This window comes from Dasypus novemcinctus, chromosome 8, assembly GCF_030445035.2.
Source record: "Dasypus novemcinctus isolate mDasNov1 chromosome 8, mDasNov1.1.hap2, whole genome shotgun sequence".
NCBI classification, from domain to species: Eukaryota; Metazoa; Chordata; class Mammalia; order Cingulata; family Dasypodidae; genus Dasypus; species Dasypus novemcinctus.
The window spans coordinates 62,274,682-62,299,721 of NC_080680.1; the positions used below are offsets into that span (position 1 = coordinate 62,274,682).

At 41.8% G+C, this 25,040-nt stretch overlaps 2 protein-coding genes and 1 long non-coding RNA gene across 5 annotated transcripts in view; 1 reads left to right on the plus strand and 2 right to left on the minus strand.

Annotated features, from left to right (window-relative positions):
- HAUS6 (HAUS augmin like complex subunit 6) overlaps positions 1–1,706 on the minus strand; it is a 41,878-nt gene extending 40,172 nt beyond the window's left edge. Inside the window, exon 1 of the mRNA XM_004465464.5 lies at positions 1,298–1,706. Within this exon, the coding sequence (XP_004465521.2) occupies positions 1,298–1,425 (128 nt within the window). The 5' untranslated portion in view covers positions 1,426–1,706. The remainder of the gene's footprint in view (positions 1–1,297) is intronic.
- On the plus strand, positions 1,679–6,943 carry LOC131279451 (uncharacterized). Its single transcript, XR_009186801.1, has 2 exons — positions 1,679–2,005; positions 2,936–6,943. It is a non-coding gene; the product is annotated as an uncharacterized lncRNA (long non-coding RNA).
- Positions 6,944–7,158: 215 nt separating this feature from the next.
- Positions 7,159–23,594, minus strand: PLIN2 (perilipin 2). 3 transcript variants are annotated; one of them, XM_058301910.2, is made up of 9 exons: positions 23,494–23,594; positions 22,386–22,440; positions 22,099–22,294; positions 19,455–19,537; positions 17,221–17,506; positions 16,293–16,474; positions 14,993–15,127; positions 14,591–14,881; positions 7,159–7,548 (listed from the first exon to the last, which is right to left on the minus strand). In XM_058301910.2, the coding sequence occupies exons 2-9, from the start codon at positions 22,413–22,415 to the stop codon at positions 7,414–7,416; spliced, it is 1,338 nt and encodes a 445-aa protein (XP_058157893.1). In that variant the 5' UTR covers positions 22,416–22,440; positions 23,494–23,594; the 3' UTR covers positions 7,159–7,413. The 3 variants fall into 3 exon arrangements, with proteins under 3 accessions (XP_058157893.1, XP_058157895.1, XP_058157894.1); XM_058301912.1 differs by having other exon boundaries at positions 23,498–23,559; XM_058301911.2 differs by lacking the exon at positions 23,494–23,594 and adding an exon at positions 22,892–23,369.
- Positions 23,595–25,040: the final 1,446 nt, after the last annotated feature.

Genomic DNA, 25,040 nt, shown 5'->3' on the forward strand with positions numbered 1-25,040 from the left:
TTATCAATATAAATAAGAGTGAATAAAAAATAAAAATAAATTTTTAACAAAGTATATCTGATGCTACTTCCATGCTTAAAACACTTTAAAGAGGACATCTGTTTCAACATTGTAGATCCCTCACAATAGTCCACTGAAAAGTCTCTAAAGACAAAGAAGGATAAAATCTATGGCGGGTTGAAAAACTGTCATAGCTGACCCAGAACTTGACAAATTTTAACAAATTCTCAAAGGCAGAAAGCAGACTACAATTGTTTTGGCAGACTAACAGAGCAAAGAAAATTAAGATTCCCAAAACCCTGGAGAGGAGGAGGCAGTGGCAATGGGAGCCTTCCTTAGTGGAGCCTTGGAGAAGCTTCAAGCTTGAAAGCTGACAGCTCAGAGACAATGAGATTGTGCTGTGGAGTTTCAAATCATGTGAGATAAACAGAGTATTAATACATAATTAACCTTGTAAATGCCACCCACCGGTTGTTAAGTTTTAGACTTCTAGACAAAGCACTTCTGTATGTAAACTGTAATAACTTCTAAACAAATGTTACAAAACAAAACGTACAGTTCTAAACCTTGATATTAAAAAAGTTATAATACAGCTGCAAAATGTCAAGACAGGGAAGGCAGAGGAAAGGTTACAAATAACTATCTTCATTGTTAAATTACATAGTGGGGAATCAAGAGATACTTTTGAGATTGATCGAAAGAGAGATCTAAGAATATAATTAAAACACAATCACAAGAACCAAAAATAACATAGTTTACAAAAATAAAAAAGAATGAGAATAGGAGATGGCTCGGGTATCTCAATTTCCTCTTGGTCTATAATGGGTAAGATAACAGGTACTGTCTAAAATTAATAAATTATAACAGAAATACAAACAAAGCATCTAGATTCGTTAACTGTAATCTTAAGTTTGATTCAAAAAGTAAAAATGTTAAACTAAGGAAAAATCATCTTCAAAGGTTCCCTTGAGTCCTAAATGCGTTTGCACATATTGTTCCCTTGTCCTTCCACTACCAACTCGCCACCCATCGCTCTACTTCATAGACTACCCACACCTCTGCCACCAAGGCAGGGTTATCTACTCCTCCGCCGCAAACTCTTCTTTACAAAGCACTCTCGCTCTGTTCTGTAATCGGTACTTATGTGTGTGCCCCCAGGCTAGAAGCTCCCAGAAGCAGCGCCTAGCACACAGTAACCGCTCAACTACTTCTGATTAACCAACCAAAATTTCGCGCAAGGATCAACCCAGAGTCCGCCGGCACAGGTTCCCCCGCCCCGCGGCCCCGGGCTCCTTACACTCCAAGGTGCGTGTGCGACACGATTTTTCCGCAGGCAACGGTCGCCGGGCCTGGCTCAAAGCCAAGGGCCTGCAAATACATCCAGAGATGCTCCTTTTCGAAAGCGGGAACCCCGGCCGAGCTCATCCTCGCAGTCGGCAGTGACGGGAACGGAAGAAAGGACAGGCCCAGGCGACTCTTAAGGGCCCCCAGCTTCTTCCCTAGGGGCAGGGTGAGGCCGCGGCGGCCCCTGCATTGCCGTTGCCTCCTCCCCTCCCGCCCAGAGCCATCCTGCCTCAAATTAAGTGTCGGAAAAGTGGGGCCTACAATGCAGCGCGCCCACAGCTGCCTAAGGGAAGCCGCCAAAACCAAGACTCCCGCGCTTCCGGCAAAGCATTGTGCGCCCGCGCCACGGACTTCCCGGGGAGGAGGGACTTCTCCGCGGACTATATCTCCCGCCATGCAATGCGCCTTTCTCTCTATCCCTTGTCTTTCTCGCTGGTCGAAAACTACAAGACCCGCAGCGCTTTTCCCGGCCAGCGAGCTTCGGGGCATGTGCGTAACCGTGAGCCTATCTTTCCAGTGTCCTTCAATAAATAAAGTATAGTATATAAGTAAAATGCAGTTATTATCCGCCACAAAGAAGGAATGAAGTTCTGTTATATGCTTGAAACATGGATGAACATTGAAGACGTCATGTTGACAGAAATAAGCCAGACACAAAAAGGTAAATATTGTATGATTCCATTTACATGAAATACCAAAAATATGCAAGTTCATAGAAACAGCAACTAGATTAGAGGTTATCAGGAGCTAAGGGAGAGGGAATGAGGCGTTATTTCATGATGAATACAAAGTTTCTGTTTAGGGTGATGAAAAAGTTTTGGTAATGGATGGTGGTGATAGTAGCACAACATTGTAACTAATACCCCTGATTTGTACATCTAAAAATGGTTAAAAAGGAAAATTTGGGGCCAGCGGGTGGAGCTTAGTGGTGGAGCTTCTGCTTCCCATGTAGGAGGTCTCGAGTTTAATCCCCAGTACCTCCTAAAAAAAAAAAAAAAAAGAATTTTAATTGCGTTATACATATGTTACAACAGTAAAATTTTTAAAAACCTGAAAATTTTAAAAGTTAAATTCAATGTGCGATACCAGATTGGATCATGGAACAGGAAAAAAAAAAGCGGTTAGTGGGAAAACTGGTAAAATCCAAATATAGATTGTAGTTTGGGTTTGGGAAAAAAGAAAAGATGAGGTAGAAAATGAGTGGAAGGGGAAGGGGTGGTTACTTTAAATAGGACTGTCTGGGAAAGTATTGACAAGGTGACTTTTGAGTTGAGACCTCAGTGAAGAGGAGCCTGCTCTGAGAGGAAGCTCTGTTGGAAAAATGTTGCAGAAAATGATGAGAACAAGCTCAATTGAAGGAACAGGGAAAAGGCCATAAGGCTGGAGAATGTTGAACAAAGATGAACATAGTCTGTGCTAAGTATAAAAATATAAAATATATTTTATATATTTATTTATACTGATATATATATCAGTATAAAAGTATAAAATATATGCAAATTTTAAATTACTTATTAGATGACTAGATAAAGGTAGGACTTTGAGATGTCCATTTAATTTCTATTTCTACACTTTCTTACCATAATTAAAGGTATTGCAGCATGAAAAATACCTTGAAAGAACTTTATACAAAAATCAGGACTCCCTCAATGCTACACTATGCCAGGTGCTGCAGGACAAGAGAGACCCATCGGGAACCCCACCTGGAAGGGGAGGAAAGAACACACTTATGGATCCTGAGGAAATGATAAGGAGGAACAAGTCCAGAGTCTTCATGCACAGGAAATGGATGTCTAGTCTTATGAACCACTAGGGGGGCATGATTTCACTTGTTTACTGGATACTTCCTGAGGGAAGGAACTTCATTAGCCTCCTTGATGGTGTAACTCCAAAGCCCTGCCCTTTGAAAAATCCACCTCCCTATCCCCATCAAGAATACATAGTATCCTTTAAGATTAACTATGCTAGTCCAAAAAAGTACATAGTCTGCAACCCAATGTTTTCACTCCTACATTAGCAAATTACAAATAGTGACCCCAAATGTTACTTGGAATAAAGCTAAGTGGCAATTAATAGTTGGGTTTTTTTAATCCAAATTTTTAAATTTGTAATGGCTGATCATCAGTAAATTGTTAGTACGTGCTCTGTAACTCTTTATAATCTCAATTTCAACCACCGCACCCACCAACCTAAATTTCTAGCTCAATATCTCTAAATCTCCTTATTCCAACAGTCCTTGCACCAACAAAATTTCCAATCCTTTTGTCTTTCATTGTCTCTTGCTCCCTTCCTATCTTTTTTTTTAAAGATTTATATTTTGTTTATTTCTCTCCCCCCTCCCGCTCCCCCCCCCCAGTTGTCTGCTCTCTGTGTCCATTCACTGTGTTCTTCTGTGACCGCTTCTTTTTTTTTTTTTTTTTTTTAAAGATTTATTTATTTATTTATTTAATTCCTTCCCCCCCCCCCCCACCGGTTGTCTGTTCTTGGTGTCTGTTTGCTGCGTCTTGTTTCTTTGTCCGCTTCTGTTGTCGTCAGCGGCACGGGAAGTGTGGGCGGCGCCATTCCTGGGCAGGCTGCTCTTTCTTTTCACGCTGGGCGGCTTTCCTCACGGGCGCACTCCTTGCGCGTGGGGCTCCCCCTTATCAGCGGCACCGGGAATCTGTGTTTCTTTTTGTTGCGTCATCTTCTTGTGTCAGCTCTCCATGTGTATAGTGCCATTCATGGCCAGGCTGCACTTTCTTTGATGCTGGGCATCTCTCCTTACAAGGCGCACTCCTTGCGCATGGGGCTCCCCTACGCAGGGGACACCCCTGCGTGGCAGGGCACTCCTTGGTCACATCAGCAATGCACGTGGGCCAGCTCCACACGGGTCGAGGAGGCCCAGGGTTTGAACCGCGGACCTCCCATGTGGTAGGCAGACGCCCTATCCATTGAGCCAAGTCTGCTTCCCTCTTTTTTTTTTTCAGGTACTGGGGGCCAGGGAATGAACCTATGAACTGGTATTTGAGAAGCAGGTGCTCAACCACTAAGCCACATTGGCTTCTGAGTTGGTTTTTTCTGTTTGTTTTGCTTGTTGTTGAATCCATTTCTCTGCCTACTCTATACCTGCACTTTAGCAGATTAGCACAACTATGATGCCTTTTCTTGAAATTCATGACCACTCAAGTGAGATCTAGAGCCTGCCCCTTCCACCCTACTATTTTTCTAAAAGCTCACTCTCTCTACGATTATTCTTTTCTTCTCCCCCTTAGACCTCCAATATCTCCTTTCTCTTCCTCAGGCTCAGATCATGTCTTTGTTTCGCAATTAGATGCTTACAGAAAAGAGCTTCCATAGAAAGTTTACCAACTACCTATAACTTTGCTCATATATTTTTTCATGTCTCTTATTAATTTGGATTAACCACAGTATGTTTCCTAAGACCAGTCCTTCCACTGAAACCACTTTCCTTTTCTCCTATTCAAGGAATTTGCTTTGGTGTTTGCCCTCTACTCTCTTCTGCATCAGCAATTACTCTCTTCTGAATTATTTCCATCATCATACATATTGTGATTGCTACCATTAAAAAAAATAAAAAGTCCTTTGACCCCAATGCCCCTCCAGCTACCTCACATTTCACTTTTCAGCAAAACTTCTCCAAAATTTTTCTACACTCACTTTACCACTGATAGTTTAAAGGGCATTTGTTGTATCACTTTGTGTTCTTTGATTGTGTGCAGCAAAACTGACTCTGATGAACCCAAGCAAAAAAGGTGGTTTGTTGTGTGTAAGATTTTTTGTTTGTTTGCTTGCTTGCTTGTTTGTTTTTGGTGGATATTAAATAGCCACAGAAACGATGAGAAGGTCAGCGAATAAGGTTCAGGAAAGGACAGGCCCATGTGTCACGCCACTCAAGATTTATATCCCACGTGGTTTGAATTACTTTTTTAAATAGCTTAATGAATTGTTATAAAGTACACATCTTTTTAATCACTACATGGGACTAGAAATAAAACTTGGCCAGCTAGCTCAGATGCCCCTCCTTCCCCTAAAAGTAACCACTAGTCTCACTTTTTTTTCTAAGATTTATTTTTTATTTCTCTCCCCTTCCTCCTCCCCTCCTCCCCCCACCCCGTTGTCAGCTCTCTCTGTCCATTCGCTGTGTGTTGTTCTGTGTCCACTTGCATTCTTGTCAGCGGCACCGGGAATCTGTGCCTCTTTTTGTTGCATCATCTTGCTGTATCAACTGTCGGTGTGTGCAGTGCCACCCCTGGGCAGGCTGCACTTTTTTTTGCACAGGGCAGCTCTCCTTGTGGGGGTGCACTCCTTGCGTGTGGGGCCACCTTACACGGGGGACAACCCTGCGTGGCATGGCACTCCTTGCGCACATCAGCACAGCACATTGGCCAGGAGGCCCTGGGTTTAAACCCTGGACCTCCCATACAGTAGGAGGACACCCTGTCAGTTGAGCCAAATCCGCTTCCCTAGTCTCACTTTATAGTAATCACTTTTTTGCCTTTACTTATAGTTTGATCACCTGAGTGCCTCCCCAGATTCTGTAGTTTAGTCTTGCCTTTTTTTAAAATTTGTATTGCCTTTTTTAAGTCCTGCCCTGTTGTTATTTACATGCTATAATTTAATATGCAGGCTCTCCTCCATCCCACGTTTTTCCCCATTATGATTTATCTATTGAAGAACTAGGGTTACTTGACGTGAATGGTTCCTGCATAGTCTGGGTTTTACTGATTGCACTCTCATGGTGCAGTTTACAATGTTCCACTCTTCAAAGTGGCACCTGGATTAAGAGAACTGTTCAGATTCAGCCACGATTCCTTTGGCAAGACTAGAAATGGTGATATGAGTATGCAATGTGTCTACTTCTGCTGTTGGAAGGCACTGATGCCCAATATCAAGATTCATTAATTCATTGGGGATTGATATTCTAGTTCTTTTATCTCTTTTTCATTTATTAGTTGAAATATTTTTATTGAGTTTTCCCTTATTTACTATTTCTTACCCAGAAGTTTTCTATATGTAATTCAATATATATATCATTATGAACTCATATTTGATATGGTTCAATCAATTGCAATTATTATCCTTGCTGAAGCTCAGAATTTGTCCCATCTTTGACCAGTGAGAGCTTCTTCAAACTGGCTTTCTTGCTATCTGGATATCAAGAAATTCAAGGCACATTTTGTCCATTTCTTTCCTGAGACCTGAAACAAGCCATTTCTCCTAGATGCCCTGGTCTCTCTTAGTGGGAAATGGCACTTCAAGACCACAATCTGGGTTATTGTTTCTATGATTTATTTATTTAGCTAATACTTATGCAATGTTCCTTTGAGCTAGGTCCTGCTCTAAACAGTTTACAAATCTTAGTTGATAATCTTCATAATCTATTATTATCCCCATTTTATAGATGAGGAAACTGAGGCATAGGGAAATTAACTAACTTGCTCAAAGCCACACAGTTAGTAAGTGGCAGTAAATTGAACCTATTAGATTTGTGGTGATGAATGCACAAAATTGTGATTATGCTAAAAATCATTGATTATACACTTTGGATAGATTGTATGGTATGTGAATATATCTCAATAAAACTGCTTTTTAAAAAAAATGAATGAACCTAGAGTCTGAGTCCTTACCCACCATGCTATGCTTCTTCCTGGTAGACCTAATTGGGTAAGAAAAGACAAAAATTTTGAATGGCAGATCTACTGAGACCCTCCAAAAAACACAAGGGAGCTGTTAACCAAAAGAAACAGGAATGAATCCTGGGAGGTCACAAAACAACACATGCCCATTATTTCAGTAAGGAAAAAAAGACACTGATTCAAGGTTATACAGCCCAATCTTTATTATAGGTATTTCAGTGATTAAACTTTGAAGAAAGGAATAAAATGATGTATGATATAGAACTAGGATCTCTTATAAAAGTTTAGATCAGAGTTTCATTACAGTGAAGTCTGAATGGCCAAAAGATAGATTAACAAACACTCCCCAAAGCCACAAAATAAACACATTTGCAAACATGAAGTTTAATGTGATACAAACTGCATCTTCATACAAAGGGAGTATTTTTTTTTTTTATTCAGCATTTTGCTCTGACGGGACAGGGCCATTAGAATGTGAATGATCTGGTCCATCCTCTTCTTCCAAAGCTATAATATCTGGAATTTCATCAGTCTCAGAAGTCAAGTCTATGGTAGTGAAATCAAGAATCTGTAAAAGAAGAATCTTCAATATTAAAACAAACACTAATGGGATAAGCCATTGGGTCTACTTGAACTCATGGAAACATCAATTACATCATGTGGGTGAACCTTGCTTTATACATAGCTGTGCTTTCTATAAAGATTTTTGTAGTCTTATTCCCACACTCATGTTATAAAAGTACCACAAGAATTTCTTTTTAAATGATGCCTGTTAGCCATATGGGATCAAGTATTAGAGGTGGAGTGGCCATCACCATCCCAGAATCCTCAGGATTGGGGGATAAAGTGTGGACTAGAGTGGACCTACTGGTATTCTATTATAGACTTATTGTGATTCTGGCAACGGAAGAAATTGTATGGTTGATATGGAGACAGTGGCCACTGGAGGTGCTGAAGGCAAGGAGAGGTAAAAAATATGGGGGCATTTTCAGGACTTGGAATTGTCCTGAATGACATTGCAATGACAGATACAAGCCATAACCTACAGAATTGAGTGGGAGAGAGTGTAAACTACAATGTAAACTATAATCCATGCTTAGGGGCAATGCTTCAAATGGGTTCATCAATTGCAATGAATGTACCTCACTAATGAAAGTTGTTAATGTTGGGAAGGGTGGGAGGTAAGGGGAGTGGGGCATATGGGAATCCCTTATATTTCTGTGTATAACATTTTGTGTAATCTATTTTTTTAATTAAAAATATATTTTAAAAAATATAAAAATACAAGGTACCTGGTAGTAGAACCTATTAAATGAAGGCTTTTTTGGAATACAAGAAATAAAAAACATTTCTGGTTATTAATCTACTATCTCTTGCTCTTTTAAAAACAATACTCCATTTATCCATAAGCCTGACTTTCAATAGTATAAAAACTTTGAGAAATGTCCAGGAAGCAAAATGTCTTGACAGCTGAAATAGCTACCACAAAGCCCAAGCTTTCACTGCATGAAGAATTTTAGGATTAAAAAGTTCGATTGATTCTTACTTTACATAAAATTTTTATAAGCTAAGTGATATTTCTTAGCCAATAGCAGATTAAAAGGAAAAAAAGAAAAAAATACTTAAGTATAATATATTACCAAGGGCTGGAATCTAGACTGTAGAGAAAAAAGTAGCCAATTGCCTAATAGAGGCAAAAAACAAACAAACAAGAAAAGCAAAAAAGCAGACAAGAATAGAATCTTGCCTTGTTCATTCAGCCTCTTATCTGGCTGTTCTGTAGCCCTTATTGGATGATTTCCTTAAAACCCAGGCCCTCAGAGGACTGTGTGGTCTGAGGTAAAAACTTCTAGATTCTTAGCTCTTCATGAACATTCACTCTGTAAACATCATAGCCAACCTGACTTCCACACAAAAGCCAACAATGCTCATACAAATTGGTTCAGGGCACCAGGCAGACAAGCTAACTATTGCTATTTTTGCCTTTTTATGTTAAAAGATGTGCCCAGCTGCCTCTCTCCGAACTATTTCTACCCAATGTATACTTCAACATTTAATATCACCCTGTTTGTTTTTAACAAATGTAAAATAGAACAAGAGGCTACAATACAGAAAGATATAGGCAGAGAGACTTTACAGACCCAAACAAGGACGCAACAGATTTCTGAATGGGAAAACTGTCAGGTTTGACATCAGTAAGACAATGGGTTGAATCCCCACCCTGCCACTAATCCCTTTACAACATCAGCTTCCTCATCTCTCAAGTAAGGACAATATCTAATTAATCAGTTATAGGTAAGGAATAATGGCTGTATGAACCTAGCTTGTAAAAAGGTGCTCAACAAACAGTAGCTTTTATTCTCTTTAATTCCTTAAATACCACCCCCCCCCACACACACACACACATGCACACAAAACCTCCTAAGTCACCTATAGACCAGGTAGCTGTGGGCATAAAGTATAGTTCTTTGCAAGAAGTTGGAGGTCCTACAAGGCTTTGGAAAGAAAAAGTGTCCGCCCCCCCCCCCCCCGCCCAATGCTAGTCCCTAAAATGGTTTAAAAGAAGCATATGAATAATTCACCTTCCTTACATTCAGAATGAGCTCATTTCTTTCATTCCTGGCAATCACGAAAGCCTACTTGGAGGCTATGAAGAACATAGGGGACAGTGGGGCAACTAAGCGGTAGTCTATCAGGTCACCGTGGTGACTTTAAAATCTGGTAGTCTTGCCTGACGATCATCATGAAGTTTTTAAAAAGGGCATAAGATTCATTCCACAGATTTCTAAAATAAATCCCTTTTTTATCGACATGAACAAATATAGTTACGGACCATTGAAGCAGGAATGTAAGGAATTTCTTACTTAATGCCCATCAAGGATGGAGGCCTAACTAAAAATCAGATGCTTATTATGGAACTAATTAGGTAACCATAGTCCCTCTTTGCAAGTTCAGGAAACCAGCAATGCATTCTTTTCAAGAAAACAAAATGACCATGCTAGGACTCCCAGGACACTGCATACATTTTTCACAGGTTGTGCACCACACAACAAAGGGGGGCACCTTTCATAGCATAGACTTCATAAAACCACATATTTATTATGACAATTTTCTAGAGGGTGCCTTTTTCTAATTTGCATTGAGGTAAGCTAGTGGTGGCTCAGAGCAAAGGATGGGTGGGGCTACCGATCACAAAATAAGAACGACAAGTGTGGGGGTTTAACTTACTGGTATAGAGAAGTGTTATATGCCAGACTGATAAAAATTATGTGAGAGCAGGAAAATTTATTTATTTTGAAACAGAGTATAAAGTATTGAAGAAATAATGAAGTGAAAAGAGAAAAACTAAAATTTTGGTTTGTTTGCATAAAAATAATTCTAATGTATAGGGATATAGAAGGATCATGCATAAAGGTAATGGTTAGCTTTAAAAAGTGCCAAATATATAAGACTAACCCTGTTGGGGATTTGATTTTAACCCAAACCTCTCACCATCCATAGTGAGTTGCTTATGCAGCCTGATTGTGTGCTTGCAAATAAGAGCATCCTGGTTCTCTGATTTACTCTCTCTTGACCCTTTACTGGAACAATCTGGTACAGATGAGTGGGCCGGATGCCCATTTCCCTGCCTCATCGATGAGGTAGGAGCACCCTGTTTTACACCAATACTTTGTCCTTGGCTACTAAGACTAGGCTCCCTGTGAGAGTCAACATCCTTCATTATATTCTCTCATATCCCACTACTTCCTTTCTGCAGGCCCAGTTTAGCAAGTTAAACACTGGGAAAGATCCCAGGCAACTTTGCCGTTTCCCCAAATATTTTCCTTTCACACAGCTTTCCTATCTTTTCTGTCTTCCTGACAATATTTACAACTAAAGTAGGATATATTGTGTTAATCAGCAGTCTCACCTGCCTGCCTCTTGCCACCGTTTGAGGGAACGATCTTCCCAATCCAGCCTTCTCTTCCTTAGCACTCTGCCCTGGCAGGATGGTGGGCTGCTCACTCCTCACCAGCCCTGAGCACATGGCTGGGCCTATCCCCTGAGGGGCCTGTTGACACCATTTCTTCCAGGGGTCAGCAACTTCTCAAATTTAGGGGGGCAGGGCAGGGGTGGTAATAAAGGGACAGTGGCATCAGAATCTCAAAAGCAGGCAGGGGGAGCAGGAGAGGTACCATAAAGACACCCATCTTTGGCCTAGGCTAACCTCAAGCCCTGCAAAGATTCTTATCCTACTCCCTCCCTCTGAACACTTCAGTGCTATCACCTTTCCAGTTACATCTTGCAGTGGAAGCAGGCTGCTACAGGTTAGTCTGGGAACTTAAATATTCAACAGCAGAATTATTCGGCACTTTTCCTTATCAAATGGCCATTATAGAGATATTACAGGATATCATGTATTATAGGATATTTACTGGCAAGATGGACACCTAGAATATAAAGGTGTTGCCCTTTGAGATACAAGCACTATATAGCCTGGCTTAAGGGGCAGGGTTATGCAGACCCTCACCCCTGCAGGCCACAGCACGAGGTCACTACTGGAGCTGGGGCAGAACTGAGGCCCCAGGGCTGGGCCCAGGTCCACGAGAGCCCAGGGAGGGTGAGGCTGGTAAGAGGCCCTCCTTTCTGTTGCCTCCCTTCCTCCCCTCACATACCTATTCTCCTAGTCATCATTTATCCTCAATTTGTTAGATTTGTGCCCAATTATATATCCTGCTTCTCCCTCTACCCCACACAACCTTCCCTCCCATAAGCTAAATTATACTCTAAAATGGGCAGATAAACCAAATTTTAGTTTTTTCCTTTTTTGTGTCCTTAATTCTTCAATATCTATAATACCTTACCATAGTGGATATATGTTCCTAATCATGACCTAGTACTACACATTCACATTTGAACTGGCAATTAAAAATACTATATATCACTGTCCCACAGTGCTTCTAATAGCCCACTCCCCCTTTTAGCCCTTGAAGGGCACAGGCTGAATTCTACAGGACCACCACGGGTCCATACTGCCCTTTGTGCAAATTATAAAAAGGTACCCCATACTCAAAACTTCACTTTCATCTGAGGAATAATTAATTTATAGATGAGAAAACTAAAGCTCAATGTTTAAAGGCTACTACACTGTTACTTTGATTTTTCACCCAGAACTAACTACAAGGTCCATATTATTAGTACATGCAATGCAAAAGCATCCTTGAACACTCGGAAACACTGCCCCATGCTTCAGTCGACCAAATGCTTGACAATTTGCCATGGTTAGACCCAAATACTGGTCTCCTTGGGAGAAAGTCTGTTAAACTAAAACTGCCAATTTCTGTACCAATAAAGCTACAAGGCACAAGGACCCACAAATTTTGAGACATGTTGAATGCTGAATGAAATACATTTAGGCATAGTCAAACTTGAGACGTACAGACATGTGCACAGCTCATGGCAAAAAGCACAGTGATGGCAGTGCTCTTCTACAACTAAGCATAATCTACACTCTATCCTGTCCCCGTTCATGAAGACCTTTTCACAAACCATTTAGCTGGCACTAAAACTCTTAGAATGCGGAAACACAGAGTAATGTCTAGTATAAGCAAGCATGGGCATAGTAATAGCATATGATTTTTTCCAGCCAACTAGAAAAAAACACAAAGTATCAGTCTTAAGAGTTTGAGGCAAAGAGGGGCAGGAACATGTCAGATCTAGACTGAGAAGGAAACTTTTTTTTTTTTAGATTTATTTTTTCATTTATTTATTTCTCTCCCCCCCCCCCCACCCCAGTTGTCTGTTCTCTGTGTCTTTTGCTGCGTCGTCTTCTTTTTAATAAAAGAGGCAAAGGCAGGAGCCGATGTGGCTCAGTTGTTGAGCACTGGCTTCCCATTTATAAAGTCCCAGGTTCAATCACTGGCCCTGGTACCTCAGAAAAGAAAAAAAAAGAGGCAGAGACTCTTAAAAAAAAATACAGCCAGTCAGTGAGGGCAGGCAAGTGTGTGGTTTTACTATGCCAGTTAATGGGGTCAGGCAGGCAAGTGAGTGGTTTTACTCTGTTCCTCTTCACAGGAACAGGAAGCTGCAAAACACAGAGCAGTCTTCAAGTCTGTTTGTGATTCCCCTCCCTCCAACTCAACTCACCTGTTTACTGATTCCTGGAATTACCTTGAAGGGAAAACTTTTAGTTCTATAACTTGATAAAAGATTTGATAGAATCATTTGCACCAAAGGTGCATATAAAGTTATATATTATTTCCTTGTTTTCATGGGAGGAAAGAGGTGAGCCAGGGTGGAAAGAGAAGACAACTGTGACATAGACTTCAGATCAGTCCTGCTTACCTACTGGCAGGGAAAGGTAGGTACATGCAGCTGTATTTTACAAGTTCAAAGTTTTTTTTTAAAATAATTTTACATTCTGCAGCTTTGTTACAAGGAGATGGACCAGATTTCCTAAATAACTGACCAATACTGAGGGGACTAGAAGTCTGGACACATTAGGCAGGAGATAGGGACCCTTGTTTGCAGGTGCCCAAAGTCCTTAATTATTCTCACATGGTCTTCTAAAGGTGCCTCACCAAGTCAGAGAACACAGTAAAGTCCAAATGAGACTGGACACTGACTGATCTCCCTCCAGAGCTCAGACTTCACTTTCCCCTGGTGAGAAATGCCTACAGCCCTCATGTGAGCCTGATGTAAACAGTCACTCATGGGCTCCCTTTCACCTTTGATTCCTTTTCAGCAAGGCAGTAGATCTCTCCACTGGCTTAAAAACTCTCAGGGCTCCAAAAGATTGGCAAATGATGGAAATAATGTCACCTAGTAAAATTCTAATTGCACATTAGCTTTTAACTTGTTTAAAATTTGTTATCAAACATTCTATTTTTAACATTAGTCCTATTATTACCCTGCTAAAGTCACCCACTGACCAGTTAGAATTCATGTAAATATATTAATAACCCTGTCATTCAAGTCAAGCAGCTCTGAGAAAGCAACAAACAAAGCACATGGAACAAACAGCATAGAGCTGGTCCCTTCTGCAGTGAATTTTATTCAATTCAAAGGCAGTACTCTTTTAATGAGGAAAAAAAACTAAAATCAAGTAGTACGAGCATGCAACGAGACAAACCAGAGGTGAGGCCTGCTCAGACAAAACCAGAGTAGATACCAGTTCATGCTATAGCCCACATGAAGGTGTTTTTATTTAATACAAGCATACAGTAACAGTGGCAATACAATGGCCACAGGAGACTATAAGTGCTCTTGAACTTTTAGTGAGTGCTGGTAAGGTTCTGACAAGTCTATCATTCTTTTCTTATCAGCCCAGAAAACAAAAGGACTTATCTGCTAATGCCAAAAACTGTAAAGCACTTTATCCAGCTGGAAATGACTACAGTTGAGGATCCTTTTTCTAGTTACCTGCTTTCCCAATTCAGATTTGTCTAGCAGGCCATATTCAGCATAACAGGAGGCCATCATCTGGCTGGCTGCACCAAGCACTGGTGACAGGCACAAATTTAATGTGTTTTGTCCTTGGGTTATTGGGCCTCCTGGCTGGTCATATCCTTCCCTGCACCTTGGTCCTGAGCATTCAGGGACTCAGCCAGCTGAGGATAAAAGGGACCTACCAGCCAGTTGAGGGGTGTGTTGTTAACAAGATAATCCATCACATCATCTAAAGACTCCTTCATTTTCTGCAGCTGCCCCTTGCTAGAAGTGAGGAGGCCATTGGACACTTCCTTAAAGGAGGCAACATTGTGGAACACTGATGAGATGTCACCTGCCATGACTGCCAAGTGGTTGGCCTGATCTTGGATGTTCTGAGGTAATCCTTGGAGGTTAGACAGTAGGGTGTGGCAGGTGGTCTGGAGCTGCTGAGTCAGATTGCGGGCAATAGTAAGAGTACGTGACTCGATGTGCTAAAAATAAGACAAGGTAAAAAATTAGCAGTAGATCCAGCAGTGCTATATATAAATTAGTTCAACTGCAGTGATGGATTTTGTCCCAGTTTTGTTTTGTTTTGTTTTTACCTCAGCGCAATGGGATTCGTCTATATCATCATGGCCAATGCTTCTCTTCCACTCCACCCATGAGAGATAGAACTTGTCCTGGGCGTTCTGAATTTTCTGATTGGCATTATGTACATTCTTCCTGGCAAATTCAATCTAGAATACAATGAAATAAGGCAAAGGAAAAAAACTAGTTAGACACATGTTAGCCTATGCTCAGATCTATGATGATAATCAGACCACATAAAAACTGAGAATTTCCCTAAGAGTTTAAGGAGAGCTATCTCTGCTATTCTTGTTATTTATTACCTATATGGCTAAGTCAACCACATAACAGTAGCCCTTTCCTTTTAAATCATTGTCCCCAATTTACCTCCATTTTAGCACAGGTAAGGCAAGTGAAGTTTAACTTGTTTATTTACTATGTACAAGCTAGAAGTACTAAAGAGTAAGGAATTAGAGTTCAACCTTCCTCTTCCCTATTGCCTGTTGCCTATTTCCTCTTCCAAGAAGGAACCTTTTTCTTATGGCAGTACAGGACATACTGCTCTGTAACTTGGCAATCTTTGGTTACTAAACAATAGCAACACACAGTAGTCTATTGTGATGTATCTATTTAATTAGTCCCCTATAAACATGCATTGTTTATAGTCTTTTGCAACTCTAAGAAAATATGCATATCTGTAGGATAAATTTCTGAAAGCAAAATTGCTCAAAGTATAAGTACATGTATAACTCTCCTAGAATCTGCTAAACAGTCTCTTGAATCAGTTCCCCAAATCCTCCAAAAGTGCAAATGTGCCTCTTTCTCTATACCATCACCCACAGCATCAAACTTTGCAGTGACACAGAACAAGAGAGGTAGCTGTCCTTATCTTACTTTGGAGTAAGATTAGCACAGTTTCATCTGTTTGAGCTATTTGTACTTCCTTTTCTGTGAGTTGCCTGTATATCTTTTGCCCATTTTTCTATACATGGTACATGAGGTAAGATTCTAAAATTCCTGGATTTCATGATTACATTTACTCCCATTTCTTTTTTCTTTTTTTTTTTTTTGAGATACCAGGGCTGGGGATTGAACTGGACCTCTTATGTGGGAAGCCGGTGCTCAACCACTGAGCCACATCAGCTCCCCGAATTGTTTTGTCCACTTATTTGCTTGTTTTTTTGTTTGTTTTTAAGGAGGCACCGGAGACCAAACCCAGGTCCTCCTATGTGGGAAGCAGGCGCTCAACTGCTTGAGCCATATCCACTCCCTTACTCCCATTTCTTGAGATGAATGAACTCATTTCAGATTACTTTAAAATGAAACTTTACTCACCAGGTTAACAGTAGACTGCAGCTGAGAAAGAGTCTCCTGGCTTTTTTGCTTAGCTTCTTTAACCCTACCGAGAGCCTGCTGGTAGGCTCGTGAGCGAAACTTGGTAGATAGAGATCCCAGTCTAACATAATAACTTGGCTTCTGAACAACATCAAATCCTTCAACTTTTTTTGCTTCTTTTTCTGAAGAGAAAGGCGGGACCAAAAAAGGTAAGGGATCACAGTTACAAGTGACAAGGCCTGGACCCTAACTAATCTTTCAGCACTAACTTAGATCTTGACTTGTCTGTTCTACCTACCCATTTAGCAATTAAGCATCACTTTCCCAAGACTGCTCATGTCTCCTACTGCGGTTGACCACCCTGCACATCACTCACTATACATACATTTTGACCTACACATGATTTTCTCACTAGAGTGAGCTTCTTGGGCAACATAGTAACTGTACATAGTAGGCACTAAATGTTTAGTGATTCAGTAAAGCAATCCCTTAAAGACAATCCATTTATAGAAGATAGTTTTTATAGGCTAGCTTCTCCTAAAGTTTCTAAATTTATGATGTTCAATTCAATGTAAAATTTAAGATTGCTTTAAGAAGGCAAATCTACAGAGACAGAAAGTAGATTAGGGGTTGGCTGGTGGCAAAATGGAGATTAACTGCAAATGGGCATGAGGGATCTTTTGGAAAGATGGAAATATTCTAAAACTGGATTGTGGTATGGTTGCAAAACTTGGTAAATTTAGGCTGAAACAGATTCATTCATGGTATATAAAATACATCTCTATGAAGCTGTTTGTAAAATGATTGTTTCAAGATATAAAATATTTCAAGATTTAAAAAGATAATAAAAATAAATAAATAAATAAATAAATAAGTGAACTCCATAGGAGTAAGAAAAAAAAATATTTCAAAGGAAAAATCCAATTACCTAGCTCTTCCTCAGTCAGAGGGAGATACTGGTCTACCAGCAGCTCTGATTTGGTGAGTGCATTTTCTACTCCACTGCTCACCAGCTGCATCATCCGACTTTCCAAGACTGTGTTAATGCTGCCATTGACCACAGATTTGGTCTTCTCCACACTGCCAGTCACTGCTCCTTTGGTTTTGTCCACAACCCCAGTGATTGTGCTGGCCACAGAATCCTTGGCCCCAGTCACAGTAGTTGTCACAGCATCTCTCGCCCCAGTCATAGCACCTTTGGCATTGGCAACAACCTACAAATAGAGAAGCAGATCACTTGGCTGGTGAGAAACATGGGCATAAACACATATTTAGGGTCTTAATTAAGGCAGCATAGTTGAAGAGTTAAGGATACTCTTGAGAAGAAAGGCATCTTCCATGTTGACACGCTTATATTGAGAGCAGCTTATGTATGCCTGTGCATAAGGACATAGGTACCATGCACTCCAGCCCTTTGCACACAAACCTCAGAGGGCCTACATGTAAGTAGAGATGTTAGTTCTCCATTCTACTGAACGCTCATATAATCAACGTCAACATTTCCTTGTGAGCATATAGTTAAAAGAAAACAAGATCATAGAAGAAAGGTGGTAATGTAGCATCTGTTGGTGAGATTACACAGCTTTTTCATACTCATTCCAAAGCCACACAAATCCAGTGAGAAAACCAAGATCAAGCTAAGCTTGACCCTCCAGATATTGGCATGCAGTCTGGCTGTGGGGGTGGGAAGAGGAGTGGGGGAAGGGTCACAGGGAATACTAGCAAAAATCTTTCTCTAAATTACTTGTTAATACTCAAGGGAGGGTCTTTTCCAGACTAACATTGATATGTTATATACTTTAAAAAAAAAAATCTAGGCCATATCTATACCAAAGGATCACCAGGATAGATGGGCCTATCAATTTTTTTTTCACTTTGAAAACAATTTATTGAAATACATCATTCATACATGAATAGACATAAACAATTAGAATATAGCAAAAGCTGTGAACTTACAAAACAAAGATGCATAACATTCTACAAGGCTCCCATTCATCACCCCACCACAAACACTTTGCGGCCTATCACTTTTGTCAATATTGGCTAGCTGTCCCATACTGGATGGTAGTCCATATCAACACTGCACCAAGCCAAATGAGAAAAGGCTCTAGTATACCACCTCTGCATTTATCCAACACTGCATGGGTATCAGTTATTTGAGAGAGCAATTTCGTTTGCAGAGGTAAAGCCACAAATCAACAAAGATCAGGCTAAAAGTATTCTAGCCCAACGTGGCTAGTTGTTCTCTCCATCTTGGATACAACCGGACAACAGTTCAGGAAACAAGGAAGCAGCCATTATGCTTTCAAAAATACACCCAGTCAGGACTTGGAATTGTCCTAAATGACAATGCAATGACAGATACTGGTCATTGTATATCCTGCCATAACCTACAGAATTGAGTTGGAGAGACAGTAAACTACAATGTAACTATAATCCATGCTTAGTGGCAACACTCGAAAATGTGTTCATCAATTGCAATGAACTACCACACTAATGAAAGAAGTTGTTAATGTAGGGAAAAGAGGGAGATGTAGGGAGGGGGGCATATGGGAATCCCTTATATATATTTTTTTTCCTCTTCCCTTCCCCCCTCCCCCCAGTTGTCTACTTTCTGTGTCCATCTGTGTGTTCTTCTGTGTCTGCTTGTATTCTTGTCAGTGGCACCCAGAATCTGTGTCTCTTTTTGTTGCGTCATCTTGCTGCATCAGCTCTCCGTGTGTACAGCATCATTCCTGGGCAGGCTGCACTTTTTTCATGCTGGGCAGCTCTCCTTACAGGGTGCACTCCTTGCCTGTGGGGCTCCCCTACACAGAGGACACCCCTGCGTGGCATGGCACTCTTTGCACGCATCAGCACCACATGTGAGCCAGCTCATCACACGGGTCAGGAGGCCCTGGGTTTAGTAAACCTTGGACCTCCCATGTGGTAGGTGGACGCCCTAACCGTTGGGCCAAATCCACTTCCCCCTTATATTTTTTTATGTAACATTTTATGTAATCTAAGTATCTTTTAAAAATAAAGAAAACATATGTTTTAAAATATATACCCAAGTTGAGGGGATGAATAGTTGCCCATTTATGGCAAATACAGCCTGTGCTAAACAAGCAGAACATGAAAACATGAGCGTTCACAAGGCTGAGCACTTTGTCCCAAGCTCACCTGGTTTGTTGGCTGATTCAAAATAGGCAGCTTCTCTTCAATTCTGTCTAGCCCCTTACAGGCGTAGGTATTTGCAACTGCAACTACAATAGTCACAGATGGGGAAAATGTTAATATAACCATATAGGTATAAAATGAACACACACAACTAGACCCTAGCCCTTTAGCCCTAAAAAAAAAAAAACACACACACACACAAAAAAAAAACCAACAACAATATTGATCTTAGTTTACCATAAAATGTGTTTCCTGGTTTTTATAGTTCACACAGGAAGAGGAAGCTATGTGGCAACTTTCTTCTGCCAGGAGGATGAGGAGAGACAGGGAAGCAGGAAGCAGTGGCAGTGACAGGGCAGGCAGGAAGCTGAGGAACTTCTTCCTCATTAACTGGCCCCCAAGGTTAAAGCCAAGAGAAGCCAGGATTCACCTGAGCCCACATTCAGGGAAAGAGGCATCAGAAAACACCCTCAAAATTAACATGTCTATGCTAGCTTAATCTCTACATTTGATTCAGTATCCTGCAGTATATTTGGGGGTCAAGGAATTCCCCAGACATCACCAGGAAAGAATATGCTAACAGCACCCTTTTTCTCCCTAACAAGTCCCTTATTTTAGTTCAAGCATTCCCATATGACCAAGCCAAGTACTAGTCCTCTGTGCACCAAACTCATTTGGAAGGTAGCAGAGTTGAAATAACTGGTCTCTAGAGGTCCCTTATAAACCTAGAAGTCTATGACATAAGCATTTGGGGGAAATGCTTTAAATCTTTATTCAAAAGTAGTTCATGATGTGAAGACACCGGAACACTCACATGCTGCTGGTGGGAAAAAAGAATGGGACTGGGAGAGAGTGCAAACTACAACATAAACTATAGTCCATGCTGTGGCAGATCTCTAAAATGTGTTCATCAAATGCAATGAACGCACCACACTAATGAAAGAAGTTGTTGATGTGGGAGGAGTGAGGGGTTTGGGGAGTGGGGTATATGGGAACCTCTTATATTTTTTAATGTAACATTTTATGTTATTTATCTTTTAAAAAAAAGGAAGATCTGCTTTTAAAAGTTTCACAGTTCCTCAAAAGCTTAAACATAAAAGTTATATGATAAACTACAATGTAAACTATAATCCATGCGGTGCAGCAGGGCTCCAAAATGTATTCACCAGGGAAGCGGATTTGGCCCAAAGGATAGGGCATCCACCTACCATATGGGAGGTCAAAGGTTCAAACCCAGGGCCTCCTGACCCGTGTGATGAGCTGGCCCACCCGCAGCACGCAAGGAGTGCTGTGCCATGCAGGGGTGTCCCCCATGTAGGGGAGCCCCACATACAAGGAGTGCACCCCATAAGAAGAGCCACCCAGTGCGAAAAAAGTGCAGCCTGCCCAGGAATGGCGCTGCACACACGGAGAGCTGATGCAGCAAGATTACACAACTAAAAGAGACACAGATTCCGGGTGCCACTGACAAGAATACAAGCAGACACAGAAGAACACACAGCAATGGACACAGAGGGAAGACAACTGGCGGGGAGGGCGGGGAAGGGAGAGAAGTAAGTAAAAAACAAAATAAAACAAAATAAAATGTATTCACCAAATGCAATCAATGTGCCACAACGATGAAAGAGGTTGTTGATGTAGGAGGAGTGGAGTGGAGTGGGGTGTAAGCTATTTGGAAACCACTTATATTTTTTAATGTAACATTTTTTGTGATCTATGTATCTTTAAAAAAAAAAAAAAAGACAATTAAAAAAAAAAAAGTAAAGAGCTATATGGTCCAGCAGTTCCACTCCTAGGTATTCAAGAGAAATGGAAATTTGTTTACCCAAAAACTTGTACACAAATGTTTATATAGTAGCATTATTCATAGGAACCAAAAAGTAGAAACAACCCAAAAGGCTATCAACTAATAAATGAATAAATAGGATGTGGTCTACCCATACAAAGGAATATTACTCAACAATAAAAAGAATGAAGTATTAATATGATGCTCAACGTGGAAAACCTTGAAAACACTATGAACCTTGAAAACATTATGCTAAGTGAAAGAGGCCAGTCACACACAAAAAAACACGTATTGTATGATTCTGATTATATGATATGTCCAGAATGGGCAGATCTATAGAGACAGAAGGTAGATTAGTGATTGCCAGCAGCTAGGGAAGATGGAGTTTGGAGGGAAATGAGGAGTGACTGCTAAGAGGAATGAGGTTTCTCTTTGGGGTGATGAATATGTCCTAAAATTGATTGCGGTAATGGTTGCACAGCATTATGACTATACTGAAAACCACTTTAAATGACTGTCCACTTTAAATGGGTAAATGGTGTGATACATGAATCATACCAGGGAGGTCAATTATTTCAGTTTGCCTACTCTGCATACTTGCATTATGATCTAAGTTGCCACAACAGAAGCAACTCTAGGGAGTTTTTTTTTTAAGTATCATGAACATCTGCCATGGCTATGAGGCAGGCCTTCTATGACAAGGAGCCTTACCGAGCAGTCTGTAGGTAAAGGCAGCATGTGCCTTGGGAAAGGCTTAGCCTCCCCTGGGGTTGCTGCCCTGTGTGCAGGTCATTAGGCTGGCATTCACAGTATTCAAGTCAACTCCAGGCTCACCCCTAACCAGTCGGGAAATCAACTTACTTTGTGGTTCTAGCTTCTGGATGATGGGCAGAGCACTCGTCACGGCCACAGAGGTGATGGTCCTCACACCCTTCTCTGCAATATCACACACTGACTTCAAGTAGGGATACTGATCCTTTGTATTGATGTAAACCGAGGAGACGAGGTCATATGTGGAGCTCACCAAGGGTAGATTGACGACCCTGGTCACCACACTCTGCAGCCAAAGGGGGTGAGGGATGAGTATCAATGTATCAAAACACGTGGGGAAGGAAAGGAGTCAAGAAACAGCTATTTAAAACTCATACCGGTTGTGCACCAACTGCAACAGATCCCATTTTTCTTCCTGGAGAATGAAGGAATCTGCAGAAGAGAAATTATTTCAGCTCACTGAATAAGACCCTCCCAGATTCATTTTCCAACCCAAGCAAAGCCTAATTTCAAGTAAAGCAGAAGTAAAAATGAGATCCATGTTGTCTTCCGCATTTCTTCTTCTGACAACTCCGAGTTCTTCCCTGGGCAATACCTTCTGAAGCGAGTTACTACACTTTATAATTAAACTTTCAACAAAAAAGAGGCTCAGCCTGGAAAGGCAAAGTTGTTGATATATTTGCACTGTTTCTCTGCCAGAGTACTAGAAATGCCCTCTGAAGGGCAATATCAGTTCATAAAAAATGCCAACCAAGTTAAAGTTCATGTTAGACTAAAGAGAAATTTCAGGTAGAAGACATATTGGTTAGTCAGCATTCCTTTGCGATTGCAAGGTCACCACTATCAAGCTGGAGTGCTGTGGAGGGGATTTATTTTTACCTACCTTGTGAAAGTTCTGCAACTAGTTTAGGGGAGACTAAGCACGAAAAAACATCTCAGGTTGCTCTTAACTGTAAATTTACTATCGCCAAATACCCACACCGACAAAAAAACTGCTTCACTAAGCAGTAAGAATCCGTACAGGCGATTCCGTTCACCAGCCCACCACCAAGGGTCCCAGGTCTACGAGAAAATAGGTGCGTTTGCTCCTCAGAATGAGAACGCATTTTTTTGTCAGTATCGAATGCCCCATTGTCCCTATGTACGCCATAAAATTCTGCCTTAAGACGACTTTCTAACGTATTTCCCTTTAATAATGTCCTTTCGGGACAAGTGGAAACTGTTTAACAGCAAGCATCCAAGCCAAACAAGACACTGAACTCCCAGAGAAACGAAACAAGGAACAAAAGCGAAGGCCCAGGAGACCGCCTCTTCCTAGCCTGGCCCGCCCGCGCGGCCGCCACTGCCCCCGCCCCATGCGCAAAGGCCCCGCGGGGCGCGGAACAGTGTGCGCCCTTTCCCAGCGCAGGCGCAGCGTCCCCTCGTTTCGGCGCTGCGGGGACCCCGGGAGCAGTTCGCAGGCTCACGGAAGGGGCATGCACCCACCGACCCACAGCAGAGAGGAGGCGAGGGGCAGGCGAGTCCCGCGCAGCTGACTCTGCTCTCAAAGCAGTCGAACAGCTCTCCAAGGCAGGACCCGCGCGCCACCAGCCTATATACCCGGCCCTGCCCGGCCCGCCCCTCCGCAGCACGTGGCAGGCAGCCCGGGAACCTCGCCCCAACCCGCGAGGGTCGGAGCGGGCGGATGCTCTGGTGTCGCCATCAGCAGCGTCCGAGAGCCTTCCGCCAGTGTGCGGGCCTTGAAGGGTGGGGGTCCTTGGCCGGGTGGGAGTTCCCTGCCTAGACAAAGGAACCCTGCTTGGGGAGGGGCTCCTCCCTGGGCGGGCGCCGAGAGGCGGCTGGCAAGTGTGGTCGGCGCCATCCATGCTTCGGCTTTGGGGTTTTCGAAAGGGCGAGGGGGCGCGCGTACGGATTAGTACTAACTAACTTGTTGATAGCAGCGGTCCACAGACTAGAACTGCCATTCAAAAGGGGACGCAACGACTTCTAGGCTGTTATTTTTAGCTAATCGTTAGCTTTTTAATTCTAACCTTTATTTTGAAATGGCTGGGCTGTAGAGGTGTCTGTTTTGCTGTTCGGTTGACTTTAAAGTAAATTCCTTAAACATATTTCTCCTTTGAAACTTAATTAGAATTTCCGAATAGGGCCTTAGAATACTGTTAGTAGGTCTTATTTTTTTCTTCAACAAGTCTTCAAACCAAATCCCTCCGGGTTGATGGCTGCCTATGCTTATTATGCAAGAGGGCAAACCTTTTTTTTTTCTTTCGAGTTGAGTGGGTTGTGAATTATTTTAAAGGAAAGGTATCAGTCAACATCGGAGTTCCAGTTTTTTCTTGTGTAAAACGCAGGGGCTCGAACTAGATTGCCTAAGCAAGCAAGTCGCGCGTGGGCCCCGGGCCAGGTAAGGGTCTGGTGGGCTCATTTCCACGTGCTTGGGAGAGGATCTCTAGAAGGAGTGAAGGGCGCGCCACCCGGCCGCCACCGGAGCGCTCAGCTGGGCTGGGGCGTGGGGGGAGATGGGCGAGTAAACAAGAGAGTACAGTGGAGAGGGGACAAGGCGAGCTGGTGGCTGGGTCTTCCGCCCTCAGAACCGGGGGCAGGGGGTGCGGCTATGACCGTGACGACGGTGACAGGCTTTGGAAGCCCTCAAAGGCATTCATCTCAATTTCATAATAAATGTTGCATTTGCCTAGTGTTTAGCATACTTAAAGTTCCAAATTGACCCATTAAAATTGTATCCCATATGCAGGACTGAATTAATATATTTAGAAGCCCTTGATAAGAAGAAAAAAAATACACTTCTTTCACCCTTCACCACCATGTAATTCAAAAGAAAATACAATACTAAACCATAAAATAAGCATTCAGAAGCCCAATAAAATTCTTGGTTTGTCTTTTCCTGTTGACATCTTCAGTGCTTTAAACATCAAAGTATTACTTTTTTCGTTTTAGTATTCCAGCTTTGTTGGTGCTCCAGGCAAATATTTGTTCTGACTATAGGGAATCGTTGCTTCCCTGGTGTAGAAGAACAG